This window comes from Pantherophis guttatus, chromosome 3, assembly GCF_059756535.1.
Source record: "Pantherophis guttatus breed Tessera chromosome 3, ASM5975653v1, whole genome shotgun sequence".
In the NCBI taxonomy this organism is placed as follows: Eukaryota; Metazoa; Chordata; class Lepidosauria; order Squamata; family Colubridae; genus Pantherophis; species Pantherophis guttatus.
This window is the reverse complement of record NC_142065.1, coordinates 37,515,905-37,540,888: the sequence shown is the minus strand read 5'-3', so window position 1 is coordinate 37,540,888 and position 24,984 is coordinate 37,515,905. Positions and strand designations below refer to the sequence as shown.

General features: G+C 39.9%; 1 protein-coding gene across 7 annotated transcripts in view; it reads right to left on the bottom strand.

Moving 5' to 3' along the window:
* Positions 1–24,984, bottom strand: part of NAV1 (neuron navigator 1) — a 256,933-nt gene that overhangs the window by 165,237 nt on the left and 66,712 nt on the right. For 4 of the 7 annotated variants that reach the window (XM_034414203.3, XM_034414204.3, XM_034414205.3 and 1 more), the window contains exon 4: positions 3,156–3,986. The exons of 2 other annotated variants lie outside the window; for them this stretch is intronic. In XM_034414203.3, coding sequence (XP_034270094.2) covers positions 3,156–3,986 — 831 coding nt within the window. Of the gene's footprint in view, positions 1–3,155; positions 4,398–24,984 lie in introns of those variants that run through there. One more of the 7 variants, XM_087889299.1, reaches the window with a different exon arrangement.

Below are 24,984 nucleotides of genomic sequence, written 5' to 3'. Positions count from 1 at the left end.
CTTCTGACACAAATCATCTTTTTCATCTCAGTCTGTTTTCTGTATTTTCTCTCAGTTCTGCCAGTGCCCAATAATTGTGGTCGGAATCCTTCAGAGCTCTGTGATAGCTCTGCAATGTTACCCATCTTTAGTAACATTCTTGAATATTCAATGTTATTTTGTACAGTTTTTTCTACATAAATACAATGATTCAGAAGCACTTGAATTGCCATTATTGAGTTCATATCATCTTCAAACATAACAGAATATATCCAATGTACTCATTGTTTTTCTACATAACGATCTTTGTTTAGAACAACATAAGCTGTGCTCTTCTGGATCAAACTCCTGGTCCATCTAATCCTGCAGTCTATTCTCACAGTAGCCAACAAGCTGCACAAGGAAACCCAACAGTTTCTCAGCAGATGGCGTTCAGAGGCAATCATACTGCCATCAAGGCTAATAGCCATGGATTCCCACGACTTCCATGAATTGGTCCAACCCTTTTTTTTTTGAAGCCAACCAAATTGATAGCCACATCACATAGTATCAAATTGAAAAATCAGACATCCTTTCCATACTCACAGAAATGCAAGACTAGAAGGTGCCACTTAGGCCATCATCCAATTCCTTTCTCAGTATAATAATTCATCTTAAAGCATCCCTCAGAGAAGGCTGTGTACCATCTGCTTAACACATCCAGTAAAGACAAATATACCATCACTCGATATAACTGACTCCTTCATTAAAATAGCCAAAGTGGTAGACATTTTTTCTAACATTCAGTCAGAAGTGGCCTTCCAGTAACTTAAATCCATTATTTCACTTTTTTTATTTTTATCCCACCTTTATTACTTATAAGTAATTCAAGGTAGCAAACATATGTAATAATCCTTCCTCATCCTATTTTTCCCTATTTTGTGAGGTGGGTTAGGTTGAGAGGGAACAACTCACAGTTTCCTTAAGTACTACACCTTACATTCCTTACTCAGTCTCTCCTTACTCTGGAATGAGGGAGAATGGATCTTGAATACCAAGCTAACTGGCTCTGAACTACCTATACTGAGGCAGCAGCACTCCAGAGTTTCCAGTAGATTTGTCCTAATTTTAAAGAATTTGAAAGACTGACCTCAGGACTTTTTCCATGCAAACTTATGTGCTAGCTAGGCCCTCAAATTAGGACTCTTTCTAATAACACTTATTTTATGTCATCTTTTATTATTCTGTTTTCAGAAACAGCCTCTGCCAAAATGCTAGTGTCCCAGACATATCCTTTTCACATTATAACATACCGTAACATAAGAATCCTAAATCTGTGTTTTTCAGTTATTCCAGCAATAGACTTCTCAACTTTCATAGCTTGCTCCTAATTCCAGATTCCTTTCTCATATAGATATTTCTAGTTGGGCTACTGCAGTCTTTTTTCCTCCTACTCCTGGTCCTAGTCTATTACCCCAAATTCTAATGCTATTGATACCACAAATCGTGTTCTCTGAATAGTTCAAATAGTAGCAACAGTTGCTAGTCAATCCAAAGGGTGTGGTAATTTTTTAAGATACAGACAGCACATGACCCAGGAGAATGCAGACAGATAATCCTAAATTTTTTACAGCAGGATTCCATACGCTTATGGAAAACTAAGTATGCAGGATTGCAGTTTAAGAGCACCAATCCCAGTATTTTAGACATCCTCCCAAATCTCCTGCTCCTAAATGTAGATGTCCCTGTTTGTATTCTCTCCCTTCTGCATACAGATCAGTTAGACAACAGTATTTATGGGGTGGGGAGAAGAGAATTTTGTATTCCTTAGTGATGGATCATTATGAGCCAAGCCGTTGCATAGAAACCAAACTGTTGGTACTTAGGCAGTACTGCTATTTATTCTCTCTCTATGCTAAGCGTACAGCATTTGCAAAGCAGCCATTCCTGGGCGGATGTCTCAGAGAAATTCCAGGTGGAGAAAGTAGCAACGGCAGCAACACTGTTCCTTTGCAGATCACCTTAGTAACCAAACAAGAGTCCATTCTTCTCAGTCTGTTCAAGGATGCATCAGCCCATCCCTCCCTCCCTTCAGCCGTGTGCCCCCACTTTCAACTGCAGCTGGTGTAGAGATGCTAGTGACCACTCCCCTCTGCCACCAGCCTCAATCAGAGAGCAGTAATGACTTACAGAACGTCCAAGCACATCTGCTAAACCGTAGGGGCACATTTGTCTATAGGAAATTACAAAAAACAGCCTGCTGCATCTCACCATTTGTGCTTTTCCAGCGTTGTGAATGGTTGCTCATATAGCAGTCACAGTAGCTGTACCTCTCTCCCCCCTTCCCATAGAACGTGCCCATAAACTGCCTGCAGAACGATTAGAATGCTACCATGACATAATTGCAAACACAGAGAAGGGCCCTTTCTACCCAGCTGAACAAATGGGGAGCCATCCATTTTAGCATGGGTTCTATCTGCCTTGCCCCTGCAAACTAATCCCTCTCTACTCAAATATACCCCGTTCTGCTAAACTCTGGGTCTAGATTTGCCCCATTTTTTACCATTTTTCTTTGCTTGTTCACCCTGCTCTGCTTAATTGCCTGAAAGAGGAAACACGGTTTCTGCCTCTTATCCTTTCCTTGACTTGTCTGAACCATGAGGGGGTGGGGGGGGGTGTCAAAATAATTTATATTCTTTACGGCCATTTCAACTACCCGTTTTACATTTTTGCCTAAAAAAAAAAAAAAAACCCAACACATTTTAGCTCAAACCTGCCAATGAGGTCAGGTTAGAAATGATTCCACTTTCCCCTGGAAAAAGCATCCACTCTCCAGGAACAAAACAAGAATGAATGCATAATGAAGATGGCAGGAAACCAGCCAAGAGTGCTGACAGCTGGAAAATGACCAAACTGAAATGGCATACCCAGGATATCCCTTTCTTTGGAGTGGTACTTGCTCTTTCTAAGCCTCAAAGTCCCTGGCTCCCTGGAAGACTCAATGCCACCGGGCACCAAACAGCTGCGGTGTATACCGAGAGTAGGAAACCAATGGGGGAGTTCACCTCCGAAGTCCCGCAGGCTCCCCCATACAGCCTCGCCTTCCGAAGGAGCGGTGCCTCCCTTGCTCAAAAGCCCCAATAACCTTCACCAGCAAGGGAGATCCCCACGGGAAGGAAGGGGACGGGCTGACTCACCGAGCATCTGGCTGAAGAGCAGCTGCTCCAGGTCGCCCAGCACGGTGACTACCAGTTCGGGATCCACCTTCAGGAAAGCCTTCTCCTCCGTCGGTGCCCCCTTCCCGGCCGGCTGAGTGGCCGTTTGCGGCGGCTGCTGGGGCTGCTTCTGCTGCGCCGTCTTGCCCTTATTGGAGAGGATCTCGTCGTCCGACTTGGGGTCGTCGCCGCTGCCGGCCTCGGGGGCTTTGCTGAGCGGTTTGACTTCGGCGTAAGGCCCCCGCGGGATGCGGCTGGGCTTGCCCAGGTTGGAAGGCAGCGGCGCCAGCGGCGGTTTGTTGCTGGTGGCCGGGGCCAACTTAGCCTGAAAGAGCGAGTGCTCGGACCGGGAGAGGTTCTTGGACATGAGCGAGGGCGCCTGCTTGCCGCCTTTGAGGCTGCGGCCCCCGAAGCCTTTGGCCGCCTTGGCCATGTCGTCGCTCCACTTGGGCTCGTAGAGCTGCATCTTCTTCTCGCTGTCGGTCAGGAAGGACAGGTTGGTGAGGGACTTCTGCTTGCGCAGGTTCGAGGCCACCGGCAGCCGAGCCTCCACGCTGTCCGACTTGAAGACCTTCAGCTCAGCCGTCTTGGGCGCCACCCCGGCGGGGCCTTTGGGGTTGGCGCGCTTCTGCATCATGGCCTTGCTCCCCTCGGACGCCGCCTTCTTGAAGCCCTTCAGCTCCTCCGGCCCTTCCTCGCCGTTCAGCTCCGCGTCCTGCTGCAGACTCCTGACGTGGTGGTTGCCTCCGCCGCCGCTGCTACCGAGCATCTTCTTCCCGCCCGCCGCGAGGAAACCATTTAAAAGCCCAGCTTCTGAAGCACGGAGGGAGAAGAAAGAATGAAAGAAGGGGAGGAACGGGAAGGAGGGAGAAAACGGGTGGGGAGGAAGGCGAAAGAAAGGAAAGACGGGAGGAGGAGGAAGAGGAGGAGGAGGAGGAAGAGGAGGAGGTGGTGGTAGTGGTAGGATAAAACAGAAAAAGAGACACGCTATCAAAGCAGCCGGTGCCACCTTCCCCGCCCCGGCGCGCTCACAGAGGCGCAAGAGCGCACGGCCCCTCCTTTCTCTCTCTCTCTCTCTTCCAGCGCCGCCGAAGAGAAGGAAGGGGACGAAGGCACACACGCGCACGCACACACACACACACAAAAAGGCCTTTCCTGCCCGCCCGCAAGATGCTCCTGGCTGGCTGGGAAGAGAAAGAGAATGGAGCGGGGAGTGGGTGGCTGGGGGGGAGTGGGCGAAATAAGCGCGCGAGGCTATTTTTGGTTCTGCGAAAAGGAGGCGTGGGTAATTGTGCGTGAGGGGGTGTGCGCGTGTGTGTCCACATAGGAATAAGTACGCGTGCGCGCGCACTAACGAGAGCTAGCTGCCTGCGGTAGAAAGGACTCGCTGCAAGGGGGTAGGGGGGGTGGGCTCGGCGAATCCTCATCGGGCGTACGCGGTGAACGGGCCGTTGTCGGAGAAGCGAGCCGTGCAAAACAGGCTCGTGCCCTGAAGCCATTTAGGGCCTCCTCCTCTGTCTTCTTTTCCACCCCTTCCAGTGGCAAATGGCCCTTTCCAAGAAAGAATCTTAGCATTTGGCACTAATAGAAAGGTTTGTTTAAAGTAATTTAGGCCACCTTCAGAATATCCATTCGCCTTACTAGAAACCAACGCCTTTCCATATATTTTATGGTTCCTTCTTATATTCCTTAGATCAGCTGGATCTGATCTAATCCTGATGCACTTATATGTTCAAATTTGAATAATATTTTACATGCCTACTAAGGCCTTACAAGCTATGTATGAAAGGCTCAATGATGGAGTCGGTTTGGTTTAGTGGTTAAGGCATCAGGCTAAAAAGTAGGAGATGGTGAATTCAAGTTCTGTCTTATAGCCACCAAAGCCAACTAGGTGACTTTGGGCCTGTCACTCTCACTCTCAGCCCAACCCACCTCACAGGGTTGTTGTTATGGGGAAAGTAGGAGGAGCAAGACGTGTTGATATGCCTTGTAAAAAAATAATAAAGGGTGGATATAAATAAATAAAAAGATAACCAGAAACATTCAGTGGCAAGTTGAGAAAAAGAATGCACAAATGCAAACTCCTCAGTGCCTAACTTGGAGAAAAACTGCCTTTCCCATGTAATTACATAATCTTTCTCTATATGGCTTCAGGCTGCTGCTCTAATAGTATGGTGATTCCAATTAAACTCATTTCTGAAAGACCTGTGTAAAAGATTATAATTTTTGCTAATGAATATCTCACACTGGACAGCAGTTTGCCGTGTATGTTAGGTTCCATATTCAGGTTGAATGTGAAGCATGTGTAGAAAAATGGCAGCATACTGCAAACAATTTGGAATATAATTTACCCAAGGAAAATGTACAGTCTGCACTAATCCACAGTTTCCCCCCTCGTCAGCTAAATGGAAATTATGAGTAAAGTCTATGATGGGTAGTTTGCAGGTATTGTGTGTGCTGAATCAGTTTGCTCATTCATTCATTCAATAATTAATATTTTGCTGTATACTGTCTCGAAGCAGCTACTGTTAAACATTTTATTCAACAAGGCGATTTAAAAACAGTGATGTTTAAAGAAATACAGAATCAATGAAGAAAATGATTCAAAAGATAAGCAAATGCCAATCAAAACAAAACCAATGACAGAAAACCAATTAAGTCATTTAAGAAAGGGCCAGAAGGTTCTTCTCCATGGTCATAAAGTCCATATTCCACACAGAACAACAATATTCAGAAAAGATTCTCCTGCTGAGCTCAATGGTTGGCAGATTCCTGAAGAAGGAGAAGATCCACGAACCAACTTGATTTCATACTGCTAGATGTTAACCAGTAATAAGCAGAATTTCAATTGAAATAGGCCATTAGTTACTGATAATAAAAGGAGAAGTGATTGATTGTCTAACAAATATTCCACACATACTAAGAACTGCAGGTGTCCTAGTGACAAAGAGACTGAAAACTCAAGTCTGCAGTTCAAATCTTGTTCTGTCAGAGAACAAAGAAACAGACACTTGGACTTGGGCAAAGAACCTTCTCCAATGATAGATAAAGATATCGGTCTCCTAGATTTCTTGTGAGATGATCTATGTGAAATATTTTGACTACTCCAAAGGCCTACATAACTGCCAAGTATTATAAGTAGTCAATGTGAGGTGACTTTAAAAGTGATGGTAGCAGTATTATTTTAACAATAAAAATTAATAAATATGATAAAAGTTTGTCTTTAACTGTTTATGGTAGAATACTGCTTTAAAAATATTTATTTGGTAAAGTCATTGATTTCAATGAAGCACCTTTGCAAATCAATACTCACAAGTTTGCAATTTTTGTACACACAACTCTTCTAGCAATACTGACCTGAAGAAAGAACAATTGCAAAAGCTGCAAAATTTACAACAAAACATAATTGTATTGGTTTTTCAAGACAATTCCTGTATTTTCTCTTGGATTGGCAGAAAAAGAAATACTCAAAGTCGGCTATCCATTTTAAGAAAGGAATACCCTCAGGAATCCTGCTATTAAGTAAACAGCTCAATCTGATGACATAAACCCAGGCAAGACTCAACAGATCAACTTAGATATCTATCAAACAAAATACTAGGAAAGGAAGTAATTGCTCAGTCCTGAGTCACTGCTGCGTTATTGGTCAACCAAAGCCTGCCCTCAAATCCCAAAACAACTAACATAACATGAGGTAGGCTTCTTATCTCTGCATGGATAGACAGTGACTTGGGGCTTTTAATGTCTCATCCATGTTACTCATAGGCTGTTCTGGGTTTCATTTCTGCTCTCGGTGTTCAGAATACTTTACGTTTGGGACATGCATTCCTTATCAGTCTGAGTAGGAATCGTGAACAGCCACTTTGTACACTCTGTCTAAACTGTTAGGGAGCCATAGTATGAAGTTAATTTTACAGATACACCTTATCTCCTAATATCCCTGTTTTCATTAATTTATCCCAACTCACTAATGGGCAGTTTAACCAGTGTCTCATCTGATGAAATTATCTTCAAGACAAATCTGATATTGGTCTGTTGTACATGGGGAAAAAGTGCAGAATCATTACAGATGGGCCTCTGAATATGGTTCTGGAGAGAGTTGATCTGAACTAACTTGAGAGATAAACAAAAATTCACATTTCGAAGAGAAGTGTCTAGAGAATATCACAGAAGGAGGAACAGATATAGCAGATCAGAAGCAATAACTACGGGGATAAAAACAAGATTCAGATTAGGCTAGATAACTTTATATTTTACATTTGGATATGTTATATGTTAATAGTGTATATGTTAATGTGAGTTCTGTTAGATATGAGAGAATGGGATAAAAAATAATCAAATTAAAAGTAAGTAAATATTGGGTATATGTACAGTACATTTCTATAGAATGAATGTGCTCCTAGGACTAAGACTACAAGTGAAGGCTTAAAAGGGAATATTTCTATTGTTTTCTTACTGATCCTTGGATTTATATCACCATCATCATAACCTTAACACATATATCATAAGCAAATAGAAAGTTGGATGGAAAATATGTAATACATAAATCAGAACTCTGTCCAAAACCCGAACAGAATGAGGGGGCATAAAAGCTGGGAAGAGAGAGTTTTAATACAAAAATGGGCCATATCTAATCAGGAGCTGCAAAGAAAAAAAAAATCCAGACTAAAGCTTCCCTATGAGAGATTCAGGGGTGAAATCCAGCAGGTTCTGACAGGTTCTGGAGAGGGGGCATGAGGGGGCATAAAAGCTGGGAAGAGAGAGTTTTAATACAAAAATGGGCCATATCTAATCAGGAGCTGCAAAGAAAAAAAAATCCAGACTAAAGCTTCCCTATGAGAGATTCAGGGGTGAAATCCAGCAGGTTCTGACAGGTTCTGGAGAACTGGTAGCAGAAATTTTGAGTAGTTCGGAGAACTGGCAAATACCACCTCTGGCTGGCCCCAGGAGTGGGGAGGGAATGGAGATTTTGCAGTATCCTTCCCCTGCCATGTCCACCAAGCCACACCACACCCACCAAGCCATGCCCACAGAACCGGTAGTAAAAAAAAATGGATTTCACCCCTGGAGAGATTGGGTAAAAATCTTACTAAGTCCTCTACTGTAAACCCACTTCCTCCTCCACTGAGGTCAATTGAATCATACCACAGCTATTATTAAAGCTATATTGGGAAGAGTTCCAGGATTCATGTTCTGCATAATATCCCTACCTTTTGGGGTTACCAAGGATATAGCTATAATACGAGGGCAATTGGTGGGTTTAGAGGCTTCCCCACTAAATGTCCTCTAGATACATTAGACTGCAATTCCCTTTTTCCCCAGAGAGCCTATCAAATGACCACACAGAAAGAAGATAGAGACACCTGGCAGGAGAAGGCTGTTGCAGAGGTACTAGTTCTATAGAAAAAAGATAATTTCAAAATTATTCTTATAGCTGCCATTGTTCAGGCATTGTACAAGAACTTGATTACCTCAGTATTTAAGAGAATTCTAATCTCACATTTCTCTCCAAGAGAAATGAAGATTTATTATACACTGTAGCTTTGGAAACAGTGGATTCCACAATAACCTGCACTAAAAGAAGAGTTCTAAAATAATGTGTTTTATGGACTTGAAAAACCAATGAGTTATTAAAGCATCTTTGATAGACTGCCTTAAATCTGTTTAGACCATTTTAGCAAAGCTGGCTGAGGAATTCTGGGAGTTGAAGTCCACAAGTCGTAAAGTTGCCAAGGTTGGAGACCCCTGCTCTGAGGAATTTGTATCTGAGAGTATTCCTCTATCCCTCTTTATATATTTTTTTTATTGTTTTACCTTGGAATGGAGTTGGAGGATTGGCAGAGAGAAGTAACTAGCTGAGAAATATGACTCTCCTCATATTAGTTAGTTAGTGATTCAGGTTCTTTCTCCGTTATGGAGTTTCACCATCTTTGAATCAGCAAAAAAAATAAAAAAATAAAAAAATCCTACATCAGCATGAAATTTGTCATTCCTGCCTCTATTTCCGGTCACTGCCATCTACCTCACTTGCCTGCAAGTGTTTGGTTTTTTTTTACACACCTTGCTGGTGACCTTGGGTGATTTTGAAACAAGAGAGGAAATAATACTTTAACACTAGTTACAACTTGTTAACACCAACCAGTCTCACTCATGGGCTGGGGACAAGATGAGAATATCATAGTGTCATCACAGAAATATATATATTATAAATATATATATATATATATATATATATAGAGAGAGAGAGAGAGAGAGAGAGAGAGAGAGAGAGAGAGAGAGAGAGAGAGAGAGAGAGAGAGAGAGAGAGAGAGAGAGAGAGAGAGAGAGAGAGAGAGAGAGAGAGAGAGATATGTTACCAGGGCATGTTTGTGACACAATTAGTTGTGAGATCTTCAGAAGAGAGACAAAGGATACAAAGTAAGACCTGCAACAAGGACAGCAATATTTTTGGCAACATTGTTTTTTGCCAACTGTAGGATATATAGGTAGCACTTTAATTCAATAAGGAAGAATGGTCAACATTCCTGCCTAGAGAAATTCTAGAAATAATTTAGGAGGCCTGTAAAGGTGTCCTCGTGTCTACTTTTTTTCACCCCAAACCCTAAAAAAGAATCTTTTATTGGAATTTTTTCATGCCTGAAGCAATTTAATTTAATTTATTAAATTTATATGCTGCCTGACGCTCAGCAACTCTAAATGCAATGTCTCATCTTGATCTCAAATACTATCTCTAGGGCAGAACAGGGCATAAAATGTCTGTTCTAGATTAATACTTGTCTCTCTGTGTGAAGTATTTGATGCCAGCTTTTTCTAAACTGTGAAATATAGTAACAAGATACGTGCAATTTGGCTTTTCTTTCTAAGAGTCCTTCAGAAGCAGAACTTTTTCACTTGGCAAATCAGAACAGAATGCTCTGCCTGTCCTATAGATTAGAAGGTTTTCAGTTTCCTTTTTGAAGTCACTCCAATAACGTGACAATAAAGGCCAGGGACAAAATTTTAAATGTTCAGAAAAAGAATATAGGCTGGGGGAGAGGAGAGAAAGAGAGATGATTTTGCTTTTAAATCCCCTCCCCACAAAGTGTGTTTCACTTCTTCCCAGACCTGTTTAAAACCACTAGATTTCATGCAAGTTATAATGTAAGAAACAGATAGTGGGTTATTCCTTTCTCCAAAAGTTCACACAGCAAAGTGTAAGGCTTTGGCTCCATTAACAAATATACAACCCAACAACGGAAGTGGAGAACTTCCTTTATCCAGGACCGAAAATAATTTTAGGCCAATAAATCCATAAAAGCACCCTTACATACACAATGCAAAACAAAAAAATACTTCATAAATTTGCATAACCGCTGAAAACTACGATTGTTGGACATTTTAGAATATTGGGAGCTACATAATATAAAAGAAGCTGTATTGATTTTCTTACAGAGAAGGCCTCTGGCAACTTGAACTGGGCTTTCTTATTCAAGCTTTTGGTAAATGTGAATTTTGGAATGAAATTATACAATGGGTAAGATCAATTTATAGTTCACAGAAAGCACAAATAATTGTTAATAGAGATCTAACAAAACCCCATGAGATACAAAAAGAAGAAGACAGAAATGCCCACTCTCTCCTCTCTTGTTTATTTTAGTCTTTGAAATATTGCAGTGAGGTAAGAGACAAGATGGAACAATTGTGGGAATAAAGATTTTAAAAATAACTGGTAGTTCTTAAGGTAGTCCTTATGACTAAAATTGAGCCCACAATTTCAATTGTAAGTCATGACAGTCATTAAACAGGTCACCACATGACTACATCCAATTTTATGATCTTTTTTACCAGGGTAGTTAAGAGAACACAGTGGTCATAAAGTGACCTTAATGAGGTCATTAAGTGAACCTATTGTTCGCTATGGGATGGTTTTTTTTGCCGGAAACTACTTTCTGGCAATAATGTCCTAAATATCCTAAATTGTGATCTCATGACTTCAAGATGTAGCAAATGTGCATAAATGCTGAGCACCCAAAATGTAGTCACGTGACCATAGATGGCAAGGAAGCAGAGGCTGGAACTTCAAATCTGAGTGATTTTTTTCAGGATCTTTTGTAACTGAATATACGCTCAGTGACTTGTTGTAAGTGGAGGACAACTGTATCAGTGGTGAGTTTTGACCAGTGTTACCACCAGTTCGCTTCATGCAAGCTCAGTGTATTGAGACTCAGCAATCCGCTCTGCCGCTGGTCTATCTTATTTGAAATTGTATTTTGCAGCATGTTGTTTGGTTTGGATGTGTGAATGGGTGCTTCTAAGAAATAGAAGGATCTCAGGGTTAGAAAGATACAACCTGAGATTTGGGTGAGGTGGATATTTGTGCTAAATGGATGTTTAGCAAAGATGCTAAAATCTTTGATTATAATATACAGATTGAACAATGGAATAATCACTATTTGCAGATGCTGCAATTTTCTTGGCAAACACTGAAGATTTTGAAGACAGAGTAAAGGACTATCATTCGTTAGATGGCAGGGAATAGTATTTAGAACAGAGCTATATACTATAAAAATAAACTTTTCTACACTTTATTTTCTTGTCCAATACGTATGACACTATACAGCATGGAAATTGACAGTAGTCCCATCTTGGGTTCCTCTACTCCCCCTTAAATGTGGATTCAATCTTAATATTTTATTGAGATGTCTGTATATTAAATACTTCCATACCTCCACTATTAGCATCCAATTATACAAAGTTGGAGGCAGGGATACATGTAATGCAATGCCATGGAAGGATAAACCATATGTAATACTTATAGAGAAATGTGAAAAAGGAAAGCTGCTTCAATGCTGTTTTGAAACAAGATTGACTTTGCAAGCAAGCAAACAGACAGGCAGGTGGGCAGGCAGGTAAGGATTGAAGGATGAAGCTGTTTACGTGTTAATTAGTATGGCACAATTCTGTGCTATATTTTGAACAGAAATTCGTCTGCACAAAAAGTACCTTAATGATTTTCTATTTTGTAACTTTTGCACTTAGGCTTCTTAAAACTTCACAAGCAATATCAGGTCTAATATTGATTAGGGACCTTGATCTAAATGCCAAGAAAATTGATTAAAATGACATGGCTGCAGAAAGTAAACTTATGCTGCTGCTTTGGCTGTTTTTGCTATTACACCTGGTCTAACATAGTGGATGGATGAGCCAGACACAGATTCAGATTCAATGAGTCACAAAACAAACAAGAAAACTCAGCTAAATATGTTTTTCTCAAGCAGCCTCAAAATCCCTGCTCAACTTTTTGTCTAGTCACCTGAGAGTGATGAATGCATTTATGAGTCACTGGGGTGACACTGAGGTCTAATGGTCAGTAACCTGCAGGGACCGAAAGTTCACTGTAGTTCACCCTGCTGTCAGACATTTCATGACACTTTATCACTAAAAATTTCCTACAATATAAGATAATGCTTTTGGTTTTGTTTCTAATTGACCTGATAGTGTTGCCATCACCTTCTTCCAACATTATACCCTCTAAAAGTTTTAGACTATACATGCCATCATTCTCAGGCAGCGAAGTTTGTGTTAGTTGGAGGTGATCAATGAGGGCACTTGCTGCAGATAAAGGTATCAGTGGAGTCCTTAATGCTCTCCAAACTCAGGGGGCACCAAGGACTCCACAGTTCAACCCTGATCTATTCTCTTCTATTGTTATAATGGGATCTATAGATTAATCCATATGGAGAAACCAGATAGTCAATGAAAGATCTAGGATAGGGCTGTCAAACTCCTGGCCCGTAGGCCAGATGCATCACATGCTGGCCATGCCCACGCCTGGTTTAGCGAAGGGAGGAAAGTCCCGATACGTCATGTGATGCTGCCGTGACGACGTGAGTTTGAGACCCTTGATCTAGGAAGTCAGGGTCTGTTGCTGCTGCTGCTGCTGCTCTTCATCACTTGAGCTTCATCAGTTGAGACTTTCAAGAAAAGATTGGACTGCCATTTGTCAGAAATGGTGTAGGGTCTCCTGCTTGAGCTAGTTGACCTCTAAGGTCCCTTCCAACTCTGTTAATCTGTCAAATCTGCTCTTAGGACAGCTCATCTAATTCCTGGTGGCATAATATAGGGACCCAGCTATGGATGGAAGTTAAGGGGTTTCCTAAAGAAGGGACTGCAGGAGAAAGGATGATCACAAATTGACACCACTAGATGGTGCACTAATAGAATGTTTAGGGCAGATACATTTTACTGATATATACCGTAAATGTTGTTAATAAATATTTTTAAAACACTTATTTCCCAACTAAACATTAAGAGCAAATCCTGTCACTGATTTTCAGTGATAAACTGACGGCATGCCCTTGGGATGCTCTTGCAGCTGCCTAAAAAGCGGATGGGGCCACTTGCTGTCCAGCTTCAAAACAACTACTTATATCTGTAGCTCATGGATAGTATGTGGGGCCATCTCCTTTTTAAGCAGCTGCAGGAGCCTCCCTGTCACTTTCCACTTTTCCAAAAGCATTGTTCTTTATGTGCAGATTCTCAAAACATTTTTTTGAGTGTAATCAGGATGAATTCAGTAAACATGCTGTTCGGCTAAGAGATAATTTTAAGAAATCTGTCCATAGCTACTCCTGGATTGAAGCCAATAAGCAACGGATAAATGGCACACCACCCACCTGAGGCTAATTGTCTGAACCAGCCTTCCCTGCCTCTTTCCCAGTTAAAGGACAGGAGCCTATCTGTATGCTTTTCCTTTATCTAAATCAAACTAAGGGAAGTGGGCTTTGATTACAATCCTCTCTCTCTCTCTCTCTCTTCACTAATTATTCTTCCTGTGGGAGGGGACAATTAGCTTTATCTGGTGACCTCACAAAGGATGCCATGGCAACGGACAGGATATATCACATTAGAGAGCATTACTATGTAGAATGGAGAAGAAAAAGAGGGGCGATGGAAATGAACAGGAGAGAATTCAAGCATCGGCTTTTTCAAACCACAGCAGAGCCAACAGGACAGTATTCCATAACTAAATATACCCCAGATGTTTTAGACAACAACTATCATAATTCCCAGCTGGACACATCATTAAGGGTAACAAGAATTACAGTCCAACACATCTGGAGAATATGATAAGATTCTTATATAACACTACAAAGACTTTGGGAAAGAGTCAATAAATCGGCTGCCAATATTTTAGAATGAATTACATATAACTTCCAAATACATCTATTGTGAATTGTCCATGCAGCTGGAGACTATGAGAATTTCCACTTTAGCCGATCTAAAGAGCATGTGCCTGGCAAGGCTGACTTAAACTCTCTTCTTGGTCTGTCTAAAACACCAACCTACCAACCAGGGGTGAAAATACTGGCTATGAATTTAGATTAGGCATTTTAATTATATATAATTTAAACACTGACATATATTTTAATTTTTAATTGACTTAAATCTGCAAGTGGAAGTTCTTCATTAGTTGTTGACCTCATCAGAGACCTCAGGTTTTGCAAGGGTATGTTATGCAATTAAATTGCCAAATTAAGTCATGAGAAACGTTGCAGAATAAGTTAACTGGAACCACTATCCATGGCAAATGCAAACAGCTTTAGGTTGAAAAGCAGCATATGGGAAAAAATAGGTCTTATACCAGTATAGTTTCCTGGGGAGGGCATGGATGAAACTTGCATTGCAATATTATTGTGCAAATATCCCTCCTTTCATATGTATATGTGATATTGCAAAAAGTATGGAAGTAGGTCACAAAGGTGATCACATGACCCTGGGATACTGCAATTGTCATAAATACATGCCAGTTGCCAAGAATCCGAATTTTGTTCACATAACCATGGGAATGTTGCAACAGTTGTAAGTGTGAAAACGGTCATAAGTCAGTTCTTTTCAGCTCCATTCTAACTCTGGTCACTAAACAAATGGTTGTAAGTCAAGGACTACCTATAAATCCTTAATTTTGCATATTAGCAAAATAATGATTAGGATCATCCAAGCAAAGATTAGACATCTAGATAGAAAAGGTCAAGGAACAAGGCCCGTTTTTCACCCTCCCAGAGTCTCCATGCGTACTCTGCACTTACCTGGCATCCAAAACAGGCTGCGTGGAGACTCCTGGGAGGGGTGGGGTAAGGTGGGCGTGGTCAGCCAGTCCTTGGAACAATCAGTTTGGCAAACCAGATTAAAATTAACATCCGTTTGCCCGAATCAGTCCAAACTGGCTGAATCCCACCCCTGGGGATAATTAAGAAAACCAAAGAATGTTCTAAAAAAGAAAAGTCAATATGCTTCATGCATTGTATAAAGAGCTTTGATTGAATCAACCATGTCAAAGTGTGAATGTCTTTAGAAAAATGGGAATCCCAGAACATTTCACTGCACTCTTGAGAAATCCATACACAGGCAGCATCTATCGTCTGGATGGAACATGGTGAAATAGACTGGCTCCAGTTTAGCAAAGGAATGAAACAATTCCTAGTGAATTTAACCTGTATGCTGAATATGGGGAGCTAGATTGGAAGACGATGAGAGTAGTTTTAAATTGGAAGAAGAAACATCAATATTCTTCTTTATGTTAATGACCCTGTTATAATAGCGGAAAATGGAAATGATCAGAAAAATCTAGCAATGAAAACCAAAAACCAGAGTGAAAAAGTGGGACAACTTTAAATGCAGAGAAAACCAAAATAATGACAACAGGTAAAGAAATTAACTTCAGAATTGACAATGAATATATAGAAGTGGTGAATAGCTTTTGCCTTTTAGAATCAGTCACCAACACTAAAGAAACCAGCAGCCAAGAAATATAACCATGGATTAGCACTTTGTAATACAGTAATGATGACTCTGGAAAAGATATTTGAATGCTGTTATCTGTCTATACTGCCAAAAAATCAGAAATGTGGAAATGGTGGTTTTCCTGTGACACTATAGGGAAGTGAAAATTAGACTCTGAAGAAACAAGATCAAAAGAGTTTTGATGGTTTTGAGTTTTGGGATTGGATAAAACTCCTAACAATACTATGAATAGCCAAGAAAACAAACAAATGAATCATAAACAAATCAATCCAGAGTTTTCATTCAAGATACAATTGACCAGTTGAAATTACCACATTTTGCGTACATTATGCAAAGATACAGCTCCCTTGAGAAATCTGTAATACTGGGAAAGGTAGAATGAAAGAGAAAAGGATCAAAAGAGCAGCAAGATGGATGGACCTGATTACTATATTATTCTCCAATGATATACCATTGGAAAATCCGAAGGGCTATGCTGCAGACAGATCACGCTGGCCTATCCACGTGGCTGATAAAACAAGCACTGATTTGATAGTACACAATTAATCATTCAGTTGTTTACCATGAAACATACGATATCTCTTTCCCCTTTCAAATTCCTGGAGGTTACGACCAGGACACAGACTTTATGGGGTTTATATTGGAGGAATTTATGATAGCCTGGACAATTTTGAATGTCGGAAGTCTCACTTTTGTTTTTAAGTAAAAAAATACGTTTTTTAAAAAATTAAAAACTCTTATACATAACACCATAGGCATGAATGGCCAATACAACCAAAAATTTACTTCAAGTCCTGATTGAATGAAAAGATATAACTATAGCTTCACTGAACAACCTAAATAGCATCCATTCTACATATTGATTACAGTATAAAGATGGAGGACAGCAAAATTCTTAAAAGAGAATACAGAATAGTTTTCATATTTTTTTGTTACTATAACCCATAATCAAAGAATTCTTGCAGGGCTTTTAAACCAGGGTGAACATATTTGCCAGCCATGAAAATGGAATTAGTTTAGAGCGACAATCTTTCTTGCAGATTGTTGTGGGATTTGTTATTCATCTCCAACCTATAAGGAAGCCAAACTAAAATCAGAACTCCCTGTCATATTTGTAATGCATATTCCCTTCCTCATATAACCATCACAAATTAAGAAACTTCTGTAAAAAGTTAATTGTGCACACAAGAATTATGTAGGTATGTAAGTATTCCAGTTCCAAGCATGCATTTAAATAGCAAAAACAGCAACACACTTATCTTTTTATTTAGAAATTTCCTTTCTCATCATTGTACATATATTATAGAATACATGACAATATATAATAGAATAAAATGCTCCCTCAAATCATACCAGCTGAAAGGAAGTTTAGGACTTCCTATAAACATTTTTATGTTTATACATGCTAACCTAACAAAATTCAGTAAACACTGCATCTCAAATCATAAAATGAAAATAGCACTCAAAAACAGCTAATGGATGTTATAAAGTGAAAATTATCCATAATCATCTCTTTTTATTCTCTGTCATACATGCTCACTGATTTTATATTCTCTGCACATCCCTCTATCTTTTCTTCAGAGCCAGCTCCTTTGCTACCTTGGCAACAGCCATCCCAACAGCCAGCCATCGATTTGAAACAAAAAGAAAGAATAAGAAAAACAGAAGTTGAATTTACAAAACAAGATTACACAAGGGAATTTCTTTCTGTTACTTAATTATTCTGATAAAGAATAAGGTAACCCAATTTTCTCCTTTCCTACTTTTGTCGCTTAACACTCATCCCTATATCAATGGTTGAGAAAAGTGACATGTAGCCTACAAACACATCTGAGATGGATGAAATGCTTCTGAATTTCTTCTGTTTATTTAAAAAACGGCTTTAAGAGTATAAATGTGGATTCAGCTATTAGCCTGGTGGGGGTGGAGTAAAATATCTGTGTAAATGGGAAACATCAGGCATCAGCTTCTAGGAAGAAAAGGGCTTTATTTCTCAATTATCTTTGTGTCATGGTGCATCTGCCACTGAGCTCAACTAATATGTTTCACTTTTATTACAAATTCCAGGCTCATTCACATTTTTTTAAAAAAAATCCTTAAAATGGACTTCAAAGGGGTGGTGGCAAAAGAAAGCAGAGTTGTGCAGTCTATGAGTAAAGATAATTGAAAGTTAAACAATTAGAGGACAAACCGCACTGCTATATGCTTGCCATTTGGAGCTGGGGCTTACTTTCAGTCCCAACTTCCTGGTGAGACACAACTTGAGGAAAGGACCTGGCCTTCTCTCAAGAAATCAATGAAATCTGTTTCCCCTATTTCATCTGGGCAACATTTCATGGGAAATATTCCTACAAAATGAGCATGTACGTTTCCAGAGGGAAAACAGTTATGGTGTAAGCATTAAAATATCTCACTCTGAGCTCCAGTCAAATACTGTAGCAATGGGACTGGGTGAATGGCTTAAACGGGATGGCCTCAAGGCCCCTTTAAAATCAGTTACTGTATTGGTACAATATGCTTAACCTGGTTACTGAGTAAACCCATTTGTACAAAGCGCTGAAACATAAATTGCCCACTTGGACTGAGTTCACACAAAAGGCTTTGCTACTAAAACAATAACAACAGCCATAATAACAAAATAACAGATTTGGAAGGGACCTTGACTGTCTTCTAATCCAACCCCCTGATCAAGTAGGAAACCTTATATCATTTCTGACAAATGGTTGTCCAATCTCTTCCTTAAAACCTCCACTGTTGGAGCATCCACAATTTCTAGAGGCAAGTCATTCCACTGATTAATTATTCTGTCAGGAAATTTCTCCTTAGTTCTAAGTTGGTTCTCTCCTTGGTTAGTTGACGTCCAATTGTCCAGGTTTTACATGTTGTATGTGGCCATTGGGTTTTTTTTTAACTCACCAGATTAAGCATCTCATCCAAGCACAGCTATGCCACACAACCAGCAAAAGGACTACTTAATCAATTAAACCTAAATCAATTAAATTGCTGCCTGCAATTACTGCAAGTTCAAATCTCACCAGGCTCAAGGTTGACTCAGCTTTCCATCCTTTCTAAGATAGGTAAAATGAGGACCCGGATTGTGGGGGCAATAAGCTGACTTTGTATAAATATACAAAAGTATGAAGGCTATTGCTTAACACATTGTAAGCCGCCCTGAGTCTCCGGAGAAGGGCGAAACAAAAACAAAAACCAGCAAACATACCTGGCCTTGTAGGTAAAACAATGGTCACACCACAAGGATAGGCAATGGATAACCTGTTCTTATTGATTCCTGTTTGCTCTTGTTGGCTATATACATATGATTGATAATAAATCTTTATATTCTAAAAATACTTGGAGGAAGAAACTCCACCCTTTTGCTCTGCTCTGACCTCAATAACTTCCCCTTTATTTATTTTCTTACCATTATTTCCTGCTTTTATTCTATGAAGCAAAATATACATGGATTTTCCTTTATTTCATCCCCCAGCAATTCTATGAGCTTGGCTGATCCCATCCTCTTTACTTCCATCCACCGTGCTTTCCTCCCAAGAGTAACACTTGGCAAACTACACTATATTGTTGCTTGGATTCAAAACAGTTGCTCCATCCTATCTTACTACAAAACTCCTATCAAGTCCTCCAATAGAAGAGAAGCCCAAAATACCTGCATAGTTCCTCATAATTGTAAATTTAACTACACAAAAAAGTTTAAGACATCATTCGCATTCTTCTATGTTCATAGGTGTAAGTAGTCCACAGAATGGGCTCCCAATTATGATTTTATTTTTCTACATGAGAGGAATAAATTATTTTCACAAAAAATCCTTAAAATACTTTAAGGGAAAATAGTTATTATAAATGTGGACTTATTTAGGAGATGTTTTCATGTAATTTATATATTTTAATAAAATAAGAAACCCATGTTAATATCTAGAGAAACACAGAATTATTACATAAAGATGTGTTTGGAGCACACAGAGATACATTGTTATGCTGTGATTTTAAACAGCAAAACAGCTACAGCAGTTGCTGGTTCTTTCCGTGCTTCACGTTCTCCCAAATTGATTTTTCCTGAGGGATTCAATATATGCTCATATATATTGTCCTCTGTGTGTGTGTGTAAAATCATATGATTATATATTATGTAATTTGCATTATCTAGATATATATATTCTCAAATTCTCATATGATTCTATATATGAATCATATATATAGAATCTATATATTCACAAAACTGAAGACCAACTGAAGATAACACTTGACACAACCAGTACACTATAGTTGATGCAGCCTTAAGACTCTAAGAATTTTGGAAGTTGAAGTCCACCTATTTTAAACTTGCCCAGGATAAGAAACACTGCTTTAATTTTCCAAAGTCTTTGATGCCCAAAGTAATTCAGTTATAGGCAACGGGTTGGAGTTGTGTTAATCTTGTTTTCTTATCAGTTTTTGAGTTCCTTTCCTTCCTCATCGTAACCTTGTAATGTGAAGAAGTTAGCAATGTCTAAACACTTTTGAGACTCTAAAAGCTGTCTCTAAAAGTATCCCCTAGCTGAACAGGTATTATGTATGTTTGGGCTATAAAGTCTAGATGGAAAAAAAAAGAGCCATGTAGAATTCCATATCATTTGCAAACAACACAGTCAATTTTAAATGCTTGGGAAAGGAACTACATTACCACCACTAGACAAGGCATCAGCTGCCCCAGTCCTTGCCAAGTTCCTTCCACCGTCATAAATGGGAAGGGAGAGGCACATATCTCATACTTCTCCCTCCAGCAGCTGAAGCAAGGAGGACTGGGAACTAGTTCCCATACCAAATCAGTATTCACCCATCCTTCCAGCTTGGTCATGCTAGATAATATTTCACCCACAGGGCCAAGCAGAGACTATTACATAACCAAGTGCTACAATTTCCAGCCATAGTAAATTAAACAGCAGGAACTTATAAAAAGGCTGCAGTAGAGACGTGGCACTGAACCCCAGATTTCTATTCTCCCAGGAAGGTTACAGTCCAAAACAGCTGTTCCCAGCTGAGCCTAGGCTCATAGGGATCATATGTCCTCATGAGAGTGGAAAAAACAAATTTGACACAATACAGTACTCCCACATTGATCAGATTGTCTTGCAGTGGGAAGATTCAGATTCTTTCCCTTCCAGAGCAGTCTCTTATTTTTAAGAGCACGGGGAATTTATTACTTGAAGGGCAAATACAAGAAAATGATAGAGTTGATGTCTGAATAGGTCAAATTTCTCAATATGTTAGGAATGGCCTATTTTGCATGTGGCAAGAGGGAGAGCTGTGTTACTGGGGTAACTCATTCTCTATTAAAGGGGAATTGATTTTCAATCCTCTCATCATATGACTCTTGTCCAAAACTATCGTTACCTCTGCCCTAGGAAACCTCATCCTTCCCTCCCTTCCAAGACAAATTTATCTATTCAACTCTAACTACAGCCAATGATAGATTGCTTTGTTGCCAAAGCCTGGCAGAAATTCAGAAAATAGATGGAAAGACAATCAACAGTTTCCAAAAGAAATTAATAATAAGCAAAATCTTGAGTATAAAGTGAATATCCTATTTCTTAAATAGGTATATTCAGCAAAACTTTCTACCACAATTATAATCATGCCAATAGAAATACTTGGATCACGGGCGTTAGTCACATCTTCTTTGCATATTTCCAACACTGCTTTTAAGTGATAGCCTGGATAGAAATGGTGTACAGTATTCTAAATCACATGGAGAGTCTATGTATAGGTTCCTCCCTCAAAAGCTATTCCCCTCCACCTTATGGAAGCTACTGGCAGAGGCACAATGGCAAGGGTATGTCTTTTTCAACTCTGTAAATACATGCTGGTTGCTAAGCACCCAAATTTTGATCATGTGACCATGGGGATGCTGCAACCATCATAAGTGCAAACACCAGTCATACGTCACTTTTTTCAGCACCGTGCTATAACTTAGTTATAAGTAACTGCTTAGGATCTGCAATGCTTAGGGTCTGCAAAATCCTAAGGAACTGCAAAATAACAGCCCGACTAGGTGGCTCAGTGGCTAAGACACTGAGCTTGTCGATCAGAAAGTCGGCAGTTCGGTGGTTTGAATCCCTAGTACAAGTCTCCTGCGTGAGCAGGGGGTTGGACTAGATGACTGCCAAGGTCCCTTCCAACTCTGTTACTGTTAATTCCCAAAATAGAGTCATAAATCCAATCACTGACCTCTGCATTTTACATGCTACTTGATCAGAAGTTCATCCTCTCACACAACTGACAAAACAAAACTGTCTAGAATAAATCTATATTCTAGGACTTAATTTATGTGGAACAATAAAAAGGCTCACTGTGGCCTAGAAAATATGTATCCAAAAAAATTGTCTTCTTTACGATTATCCATAGCCTCCCTTGGCCCATTTGGTTCCGTAATGAACTTCATTACTTCCCATGTTTTCACAATCTATTCTCTACTCAATTTCTACTTCTCTTATTCATTTTCATGTATCATGTTTTTACACAGCTTCTCAACTGTGCATTGCCTGCTTGACTTCTGAGGGATGGAGCACAGATTGTACCTCATTCAGGCACACAATCCTTGAGAAGCTTTGGAGAAGTAAACTTCTTTCTTTTTTTTTACCGGAATGATCAAACTAAAATTGCCCAAATAGTGTATATAAAGAATGGTTTTTGAAAACATCCCCATGGGCACTAACTAAAAGTCCCCCCCCAAAAAAAACATTCTAATGGTGTTATATGAGGATACTTAGGTCTGATAGCAATGAGGAAAGAAGGAATAATCCTCAGTGGAATAGATATGCATACTGAAGCCCAGGGACATCCATACGATGATCCAATAGCTGACCTTCCATAACATGCTTCACCCAAAATCTGGTTTTCTGACACTAAGAAAAAATGTGAATATTGAACTTCAGTTTGGTATAGTGACTAAGGTTCAGGGTAGAAACCAAGAGACCCTAGTCCTACCTTAGGCATGAAGCCAACAGAGTGACTTTGAGCCAGTCATTCTCTCTCAGCCCAGAAAAGAGGCAATGACCAACTGCTTCTGCCAAGAAAACTGAAGGAACTTGTCCAGGCAGTCACCAGAATTCAACACTGACTTGAAGGCACAAAACCAACTAACTATTGAACCACAAACCTTCAGTTTTGCATAGTCTAAAAGGTTATTTTACTCTCAGTCGCATAGAAGCAGCCAGTGGGATGTATAGTCATCAATGATAGTGATAATGTCTAGCAATAATCGTCCAGGAAGATGAGTACTGGTAGCAGCGTAAATTGGCCAGGATTGAGGTTGGTTTAGAGAGCAATGAAATGTATTTAGCAATGAGAAATATATAGTGATAATCCCCAGCAGTTAATATAAGACAGTATTTGAAGCTGAAGTCCAATGACCCTCCTGTGCAAGTGGTAGGTGTCATGGCAACAGCCAGTCTCAGCCTGTCAAGGTCTGCTGGAACTGATTTTGCTCATGCAGCATTCCTTCTTTCTGATTATTTTTAAAGCACCTTTTCTTTTCAAGGAAGAGTTGCTGAGGCATATACACCTTCATAAATTCTCATTACATTGCCTTTATTCTTCTGTAACAAAGTAGGATTCTCTGCTATCAAGAAGAAAGAGAAAATGGTATTTATTCCCAAGTGACATCAGAAATATCTGTTTCTCTGCCATTTATACCTGGTTTTGCTATAAAATATTAAAGGCATCTTGCAACCAGAAATCAATCCATACATCAGGATATCAAGAAAGCCCCCCCCCTCCCCCCAAATTGTGAAGATTGCCTTTTTTCCACCTGGAAGCCTATGTAGAAAAGCAGCAGAGAACAATAGACAAGGAATGATGAGATGTAACCAAACCACCTTCCCAAAAGGTCAGGAGATTTTGAGCAATTTTTTTCTCGTACAGTGCACATAACTTATAACTCCTGGAAGCCACTGCCTGCCCTTTTGTTCACCTCCATCCCATTTCATGCTATTAGGCATATTGCAGTCCCCACCTCCTCCTCAATAATGATTGTGTTCTCTCTGCCTTCACCCCCACCCTCATGATATGAACCATCATCTCAGAACTGACTATGGACCTCCCATCTGTCAAAGCAGTCAGGTTACAAGTAACACTAGATAAACGGCTGACAATCCATCTGCCTCTGTGGATTTGGACACACACCATCCTTCTTCACAGAGCCAACAATAGATGGAGAAAGACAGTTTGGTCCTGGAAATGCATTTCCTCTCTGTCCAACACAGACTCTCACAACCTATGAACAACAACCCCTTCCACATCCTATTTTGGAGGCATTCAGCGCATTCCCAAGCCATGCCACTGAAATTACCAATTTTTGGCTGCATGATTTGCAAAATTTGCATGTTAAGATTTAACACTTATTTTGTGCTCTTCAACCTCAAAAATATTCCTTGCAAATGAACAGCCGGGACTTTTTCAGAACAGTGACATCACTGTTTCACTGGCAGTATTCCCGGGGGACATGTAGAGGTCAAAAGCATGTTTAAAAAATTAAAAATGTGCCCCAGGACATAAAGCTTGCACACCACTGCTGTCAAGCCACAAAGGGCTTATCTAGTAATGAATACTATTCCAGTAAATCACTAAGTCCGTTGAAATATGGCAGTTGCATGTGCTGATCCTGTTTCTTTCTTAACTTTTTGATGTATCCAGTCTGTTTCCTTTTCCACTTTGTCCTCCCCCATTTACATCATTGCAGCTATCACAAGTAAGGAAGAAACTTTGAAATACTGTTAATTACCAACAGAAAAAGCATTTTTTGTGCAGAAAGTTCTTCTGCATTTTTAGTAGTTCTTAATCAATTTGATGGGATTAAAATGTTATCACAGTAGAAGAGAACTTTGATGAAACACTCATGGTGTTCTTGTGTGTAATTAGTAAAGAATGACCAAGGCGGTCATCTTTCATTATATAATTATCTCATTGAAAGTCATGTCCTGATTTTCACTCAACAGCCATCTCTCAAGCAATCTAAGTCTAAGGACTTTCACAT